Raw genomic sequence first — 9,101 nt, 5'->3', positions numbered from 1 at the left:
GATTGAAAAGATTTACTTGTAATTAATAATAATTAATAATGTAATAATTATTTAAATTATGCATATTAATTTCATCTATATAAAGGCCCTCTAAGTTTATTTTTTTATGACCCCAAAAAATAAAGTTTTAGTGATGATTAACATTATAAATTGTGCTATGGATAAACAAAATTCATACGACCGATTTTAACTAGCCCGAGATTAAAGCGTAACAGTTATATTGTATTTTTAGATCAAACTCTTGCTCACTATCATTTCATCTCAATCTAATCTCAGTTGGATGATCCTCTTATCTTAGACATAAATTTAGAAAAAATAAATATTCTGCATACGTACACAATATACCTATGTAATATATTACTACTCATATGTTATATGTATTTGCAAAAAAAAAAAATTAGATAGTCTATTTTTCCCAACAAAAAATGAAATAAATTGCAGCAACGTTGACTTTAAAGTTTCGTGGGTAGTATGTAGCCCATGGAACTAATAGGCTCCAAAAAACAAACAAAATTATTTAATAAATCCTAAATAAATAATTAACTAATAAAAACTTCTAAATACATTTTTTAAACCCATTTGAGTCTATAAAAACCACATCCCACATGTAATTTGCCTCACTTGCAAACTCCTCCCTCCTTCCTTAATCACTCTCTCCATTTTAATTCTTCACATCATGGCCTCAGCCGTGACCTGCTCAGCCGCCGACCTCCTCCCACATCTCGGCGGCTCAGCCAATGCTACAGCAGCCGCAGAGTTTATCTGCGGCCGCTTCACAGCAGTTTCTGAATACCTCACAAACACCACCTACGCGGTGGACAACACGTACCTCCTCTTCTCTGCTTACCTTGTTTTCGCCATGCAGCTCGGGTTTGCGATGTTGTGCGCGGGCTCTGTCCGCGCAAAGAACACCATGAATATAATGCTTACGAACGTGCTTGACGCTGCAGCTGGTGGCTTGTCTTATTACCTTTTTGGTTTTGCCTTTGCCTTTGGAGCTCCTTCCAATGGTTTCATTGGCAAACATTTCTTTGGATTAAAGGAGTTTCCTTCGCCATCTTTTGACTACAGCTACTTTCTTTATCAATGGGCTTTCGCCATTGCTGCTGCAGGTATGTTAATTTTCGTGTTAGCTTGAGAAAGAAAACAAAAAGTAGGAAAAAAGTCTCTTTGGCTATTAGGTGCTAGATGTTAAATTTATTGGTCAACTTATCACCAAAAGAGGGTATTAAATGTTTCATTAAAAACTAGCGACCTTCTAATATTCCACAAAATTACTTGATGCATTCTATGAAAACTTTTATTTATTGGTCAACTTATCACCAAAGAGACATTTTCCTTCTTAGGATTTTTACATATTTCTATCCGCTTAAGCACTTTTTTAACCTTTAAAGTCTCATCTTAATCGTTCTTTTTTGGCCTTATTTTATACTGATCGAAGAATGTCCAAATTCAAAAGACAAACATAACGATCATATTCAAATGCCTGTATTCTTTTTCTCCTTTTCCGTTCTGTTAAATTTCTCGAATAAAAATAAAAGTAAAAAGGGAGACTTAATAAAATGAGAAATCAGATCACAGGTAAATCCTTGTCCACTTCCGATGCATGTTAACATCAAACCAATCAATTTAATCGTAACAGTTAAAAATTAAAGTGAGAATACATATCTCTATCTCTTACCTCTAATGAATACGGAGTATATGTATATGAAAAACACATACCTTAGAATTTACATTGATATAAATATTAAGTGCAAATAACTTTTTACATAAATTACATGTACATACCATCAGAAGTTAGACAAGCTAATGAAGTCCATGCAGATAGGAATGACGTAGTAGCTTTAGAGCCTTGGAATTATTCCTTTTTTTTTTTCACCCATTGGACTTATTCGTATGCATTAATTTGAGTATGCAAGAAATATTTCAAAGCAACTACTAAAGAACAAAACATTGACAAAGAAAAGTCTTACGATTCAATTTTTAATAATTTCCAAATTTACCCGTCACAAAATATTTTACTACCTCCGTTCCAGTTTATGTTAACCTATTTCCTTTTTGGTTCATTAAAAAAGAATGACCTCTTTCTAAATTTGAAAACAATTTTACTTAAAATTATAATTTTACCATTAATGAAAAACTTTTATAACCACATAAATACTCTGAGTCCCTTTTTGAATTATTTAGGACTACAAATTTTAAAAATATTTATTTTTTCTTAAACTACTTGCACATTCAAACATGTTCGCCTAATTAAAACATAGGATTACTCAATTATTTAAAACTTTGTTCAATTATGTCTTCTTTCTGTCCACTTGTTCTCTCTCTGACCTAAGCCTAAAACTTTTTTTTATTTTTTATTTTCAATTTTATAGGTATCACCAGTGGGTCCATAGCTGAAAGGACACAATTTGTGGCGTACCTTATTTACTCTTCCTTTTTGACCGGTTTTGTGTACCCTATTGTTTCACATTGGTTCTGGTCCGGTGACGGTTGGGCCAGTGCATCAAAAACCGATGGAAACTTATTATTCGGTTCAGGAGTCATTGATTTTGCCGGTTCAGGTGTTGTTCATATGGTAGGAGGCATTGCCGGTCTATGGGGAGCTTTTATTGAAGGACCAAGAATCGGCCGGTTCGACCGGACTGGCCGGTCTGTTGCATTAAGAGGTCATAGTGCATCACTAGTCGTGTTGGGTACTTTCTTGCTTTGGTTTGGTTGGTATGGGTTTAACCCCGGTTCATTTTTAACCATACTCAAAAGTTATGATAGTCCAAAGGGTGTTTATTATGGTCAATGGAGTGCAATTGGAAGGACAGCTGTCACAACAACATTGGCCGGTTGCACAGCTGCACTCACAACATTATTTAGCAAGAGACTTTTAGTAGGACATTGGAATGTAGTTGATGTGTGTAATGGATTATTAGGGGGTTTTGCAGCAATTACTTCAGGTTGTGCAGTTGTTGAGCCATGGGCTGCTATTGTTTGTGGATTTGTAGCAGCTTGGGTTTTAATCGGTTTCAATAAATTGGCAGTGAAATTAAAATATGATGATCCACTAGAAGCTGCACAATTACATGGCGGTTGTGGTTCGTGGGGCATAATATTCACAGGATTATTCGCGAAAAAAACGTATGTTAACGAAGTATATCCTGGATTTCCTGACAGACCATATGGATTGTTAATGGGAGGTGGTGGAAAATTATTAGGTGCGCAAATTATTCAAGTAGTTGTGATTATTGGATGGGTGAGTGTGACAATGGGACCATTGTTTTATTTGTTACATAAATTCAAGTTATTGAGAATATGTCGAGAAGATGAAGAAGCAGGAATGGATTTAACAAGACATGGGGGTTTTGCATATTTATACCATGATGAAGATGAAGGATCTTCTATGCCTGGATTCAAGATGACAAGAATTGAACCAACTAATACTCCTACACCTGATCATCACAACTCTAGATCTGTGGTTGTGTAACCAAAAAATGAAAAAATTGCAACTTTAGCCATAAATTTGCATAGATTGGGTACCCCATAATTAAGGAAAGGTCAAATCTTAAAGTCTTAGCTTAATATTGGGATACTATTTGGGTTTCTTGTAAAGACAAGGCTTTCCTGTAATAGACATTAATATAATGAAAAAATTACCCAATTTGGATGTAGTCAGACTTTGAGGCTGGTATTCTCTTGTCTTTGTTTTTGACAAAAGGCTTCTACTTATTTGTGCTTCACTTTCTTGTATGGTATCTTCTTGTTTGTTTGTGGAGAGTGGTCTGTATTATTCTATAAACTGTAAATAAATACTAGATTATTAGCTGGTTAGTTTTTAGCCACTTGTGATGTTCATTTATCTTATTCGAATCTTTCATCGTGTCCATTGCTAATTTTTGCAAAATGAGACATGTTAAGCACTTCATCGACAACTAGATAGTAGAACTAGTTCTCGGTTAAGATAATAGTAGGATTACTTTGCATTTCTTTCCTTCTAAATTCTGGAAATGTTATAACTTGTTTAGCTAATTACATTACTTGATTGTTTTTACTTGTAAAACGGTACAATTGAATTTATAGCGTGGTTTATAGACAAGCGAATCGATTTGATCCCCAAAATAATAAATAAATTAAATAAAATGCAAGATTTAGCATTCAAATCGAGGTAAAATGGCAGACAACTTGGTTCAGGGAGCATGGCTTCCAAAGGTAGAAATAAGAATATCGTAAGACAGAAATAAAATATGATTTAGCTTACAATAATGTATAGCATAAGTTTGTCAGAAATTTTCCTATGTTACAATGGCTGTTGAAGTTACTATTTATAGTTAAACATAGGGAACAAGGTCATATGATCAAGCCCCTCTTAAATGATAATAATGAGGGTCATTGATGAATATTCAACGGCAGACTATGAATACCAAAATTATTTGTAACGGATGTGTATTTAATGCCGAGGAATATTCTCCATTGAATGTCATCTGTTGGCAAATATTTATTTCCCCCGTTGGTAATGTTCTACCCGATGTCAACCGAAGATGTTTCCTTCGGCCTGGACTTCCATTCGAGTATTTAATGTGAACCGCTTTTACCCTATATAGATAGTCCCCCTACTGTGGCATATCTTTATGTCACCGGAAGTTGGTGAAGATTCCTTTCTTGGCGGAAAATTTCTGAACCCTTAGGAAAAGTTTCTGACGCTTGATTAGACGCACGTCTCTTTGTATTTAATATCTCGAACACGTGTTACTCCATGATTTGGCAATATTTTCTCCGGTTCTTGAGGTAATCATGGCTCAATTTTAGCCGCCTATTCCTTACTCATACGCCTCATTCTTCTTCTTTTACACTTAATAGTTTTACAAACTCTCTTAACTTTTATGCATTCAACTCTTTCCTGCTTTCATTCTTCTTTAATCTTCTTCTTCAAAGAACTCTTCTGCTGATCATGGCTTCTTTCACTAAATCTTCCAAGAACTCCGATTTTATCTTTGGTGGGGGTCCGAATGAGACAAAGACAAAGAAATCAACGTTGATGCTGACCCCCATACGGTGAGCATTATCATCCCCAAAAGACTCAACACAGCTAAGGACTTCGAAGAGGAGTTTCCATGTGCAAGTTCTCGCACTTGGGCTATTGGCATATACTCTTCTTCCATCCGCCCTTCCAGCATTCCTGTTGTGAAGGAGGACTGTGATTGCCATGAACTGAGCACCATCGCTCCCAAACTGGTAGAGCGAGTAACCTCCACTAAGAAGCGTTTCATGTATACCTATTCACTTTGGGTGTATTTTCTTTGAGCGGGGGAATTGACGCCGTGATTTTGGAGTTTTTCCAACGATACCAAGTTTGTTTAGCACAGGTGGGCCCTTCGGTATAGCGAACGGTAGCCTATCTACGGCGGTTGTGCCGGGAAACACAGGAGGAGTTCACCTTGGCTCGTATGATGAATCTCTACTCACCAATGATTTTTCGTGGGGGAGGGGGGTAATAAATTTTAACAAACGTGGCCACCATGCTTTGCTCACCAGCATGGATGACGACAATGACAGTGGATGGATGGAGAAATTTGTTGTTGCCACCAGGTATATCATCCTGGTCACAACTCCATCTTTCCCTCAGTCCTGGACTCGTACAAGTAAGTTCAAAGTCTGTCTTTTTTCTGTAAAAAGATTGTTTCATGTAGTTGCTGATCTTTCTTCTCTTATTATTTTCAGCAACATGGTGGACACCACCATGGGTTGAAAACTTGGACTGGTGGGTTCAAAAGAGTCTGGTCATCACCACACCTGAGACTCGCCGGTGGAAGGAGTTGGCCCCAAATACAGATGGAAGGCCAAGAATCATGGTAAATTGACTGATTATGTCCTCATTTCATTTTTGTGCATAAGAAAATTGGTTAACCTCTCTTTTTGTTAAATTCAGGTCTCCCACAGGGCTCTGTTACCATCCATGAGGAGGATGTTTTCGCTTATCTCGCAGAGGCAACGAGGTTGGTGAAAGAGGCTCTCACCCGAACAGGCGCCATCGAATTTGCTTCTGGTGCAAGCGCTTCCTCTCAGAGTCCCCGGCCGGAGAAAAAGCAAGCAAAAAGGCGATGTTCTTCCTCGGCCGAGGGCAAGAATAAAAAGAAAGCCACACCCGAGCCAGCCACAATCACTGTAGTGATTGATGATGATGGGGAAGCTAGTGATGAAGGGGCTTCCCTATAAAGAAAACAACGACCTTCATCAGCTCAACAAAATTCTCGGTCTGAAGAGCTTATAACCCAACTAGGGACGACACCCAAGTGCTCTAGTGAGAGTTTGACTTGGTGGAGAATGCCAATTCTCCCTTTCCAGTCCTAGTTGGTGCTCCCGGTACTATAAAGCTAAATATTGGGCCTCTTTCGTCTTCGGATGGTGAGCAACCAACAACCAACATTGCCTCAATTGTAGCTGCTTCTCATCCCACAACAGCATCAGCTTCAGCTCCTTCCATGTCGACCATACCTTCTTTCACAGCAACTGTTGCATCACCCTCACCGGTCGCGGACACCGAAGAGGAGGATGTCCCTCCTCCCTAGTCCCCAGACAATGGGAATTTGGGGCACAACTATTCATCCCCTTACGCAGATCCCCGGAGAAGGAGGAGAGTGTCCTCTCGGTATCTACCAGGTGCCATCTACTGTCCCGGCTGGTGAAACTCATCAATTACCCGAAGCCTCTAGTTTCAGAGAAAGATTAGAAGAAAATACACTCTCTTTAGGGGGAGTGTATAAATAATGCCATGCACAACACAACAACGGTATTGTACTTGTTCTTTTGACTGCTTGTTTCTTTTTTACTTGCTATGATAGAGTTTCTAATTTGGGTTGTACTTCATAGGCTAACTTTCTTGTTTCCGAGGGCCTTCAGAAGTTGATCCTTGATAAAAAAAAAATTAAGTTCGAGCGGGATCAACTATTGGTCGAGAGGGACCAAATTATTGCTCGCCTCCCGGTGCTGGAAGCAAAAGCTGCTGAAGCTGGTGAGTTAGAGGCTCAGTTGCAACAGAGTGAGCTAGAAGTGATGGCCCTCAGCCAAGAAGTCTCTCAGTTAAATGTACAGTTTCAAGAAGCTAAGGCTAAATGGTTTGAGGTCCAAAATGTTGTGCTTGTTGCTGCCGAGCGCGAGGCTCCCTCCACTGAGCAAGTAAATAACTTGGAGGTAGCCTTGAATTCCAAGACTGCAGAGGCCGCTGCTTGCGAGGATAAGAACGATCGGATGGGCGATAGGTATAATAGGATCATGGAACATAATAAGGTTCATATAACCACTATCCATGATCTTGATCTTAGCCTTAGCTCTGCGAGATCCGAGTGGGATGGCCTTTTGACGAGGTTGAGCGGCTTAAATCAGAACTTCAGCACCGAGCGTATTCCCTCATCATTGAAAAAGCATATTATATGTATAGTATGAGGATAAAAACCTAGGAAAAGGCCAAAGCGGGCGTCATTGATATTGACGATGAAATCTCTAAGGCCAAGAGCTGGAGTCAACCTCTCGTAGATGCCCCCGGCTCAGACCGATGCAAGTGACTCTTCTGGTTCTGAATCCGAGTCCTCGAAAACCGAGGAGGAACTTGAAGAGAATAATTATAAAGGCCAAGATCCCGAGCCGACGGCAGATCCGCCTACTTCTCCTGGTGGCACTGATGCTTCTCTTTCCCTAAGTTCTTGGGGTGATGTAATTTAGTTCTATGTTTATTCTTTCTTTGTCGTTTTCTTTTTGTATTTTTGTATTTGTGCTACTTGGCACGTTTTATAAATAAAAGTGTTTTTTTGCGTCGAATTATGCTATGCTTTTGGTGCATTTTTCCCCGATAGCATTTGGGTTTCGAGCATAAACACTTCCGAAACCAACCCTTTACTGTGAGGGTTTCATAAGAGAGGACCCTCTTTTACGGTGCTCTTGAAGAGGATATCTCCTATTCATTCCGGCACTAACATTTGAATTACTTGATTAAATTTCATATAATAAAATCAATTCATCGTTTGGGAAAGAAACAAGATAAAAATAAAAGGACTTTATTTTATTCTTTTTATCTTCAAAAGTATATAAGCATTTGTTTTGCTAAAAGAAAAGAAATTGCAATTACATGTGGCTAATTTGTACAACTTGTTTCTACGGGGCTTGTTGTGCAGTCCCCGGTCCCAATGAGGCATTTTTGTTCCCGGATTTCCTAGGTCCCGATTTTTGTGGCAATCAGGTTGTTGTATTCTTATATTATTCCCTCTTTCCCAGTGTTCGAATGCGAAGAATGTGAATTAGAACACTGGAAGTCTTGCTCCATTGAGGTTTACACTAGGGAATAGTTGGATACTCTTTAATCTAATAGCAAGCTTCGTTTCCCATTAGAAACTTTGCTACCGAGCCAAAGATTATCTAACTACCCCCAGTGGCTTGTAGAGAAGGAGCACTCGTGAATGGTTGAATAGCCTTTGGTCCGATGAAAAGTTTTACTTCCCGTTAGGAATTTTGCCATTGAGCCAAAGACTATCTTACTATGCCGCAGTGGTTTGTCATTTCTATGCCTTGTCGTTTAAAGGTCTTATTTTTGCTAATGGCATTTCCTTCATAGTATGTTTTTTGTTGCTGCCCTCGCATTCGTGAAGGGGAATTTGAGGCAGGCAAGATTTTCCCTTCACGTTCGCGAGGGGGTCTCGCGTTCGCGAAGAGGAGATAGGTTGTTCATCGCATTCGCGATTGGGTATCACGTTCGTGAAGGGAAAAAGAGTGGGCATGGATTTTTTGGCTTCGCGTTCGCGAATAGGAGATCACGTTCACGAAGAAGAGCTCAGTAAAGCATCGCGTTTGTGAGCAGTATATCGCATTTGCGAAGAGTACTGTTGGGCAGCACGATTTCGCGCTTCGCAAACGCGAGGGACCTATCGTGTTCGCGAAGAAGAGAGGTCTGGACAGAAAGTATAATTTCAGAAAATGGGACTTCGTCCCATTTTTCATTTCTAACGATTTGGAGCTCGGATTGATGCGATTTTTGGGAGAGTTTTAGAGAAAACAACGGGGTAAGTGTTCTTAACTCAATATTGGTTAAATTACCCGAATCCATGGTTGTTTTTATCATTTAA

At 39.1% G+C, this 9,101-nt stretch overlaps 1 protein-coding gene across 1 annotated transcript; it reads left to right on the top strand.

The window, feature by feature from the left end:
• The first annotated feature begins 624 nt into the window (after nt 1–624).
• LOC104097878 (ammonium transporter 1 member 2) lies at nt 625–3,662 on the top strand. Its single transcript, XM_009604500.3, has 2 exons — nt 625–1,112; nt 2,376–3,662. The coding sequence occupies exons 1-2, from the start codon at nt 677–679 to the stop codon at nt 3,476–3,478; spliced, it is 1,539 nt and encodes a 512-aa protein (XP_009602795.1). The 5' UTR covers nt 625–676; the 3' UTR covers nt 3,479–3,662.
• The last annotated feature ends 5,439 nt before the right edge of the window (nt 3,663–9,101 follow it).

This window comes from Nicotiana tomentosiformis, chromosome 5 (genome assembly GCF_000390325.3).
Source record: "Nicotiana tomentosiformis chromosome 5, ASM39032v3, whole genome shotgun sequence".
Taxonomy (NCBI): Eukaryota; Viridiplantae; Streptophyta; class Magnoliopsida; order Solanales; family Solanaceae; genus Nicotiana; species Nicotiana tomentosiformis.
Note: the sequence above shows the minus strand (reverse complement) of the source record. Positions and strands in the feature narration are given on the sequence as shown.

Bases quoted from the DNA above. Each gene is read 5' to 3' on its own strand.
- LOC104097878 (XM_009604500.3), top strand. From the start codon at position 677: ATGGCCTCAGCCGTGACCTGCTCAGCCGCCGACCTCCTCCCACATCTC. The intron at 1,113-2,375 runs GTATGTTAATTT...TCAATTTTATAG, and splicing joins TTTCGCCATTGCTGCTGCAG to GTATCACCAGTGGGTCCATA.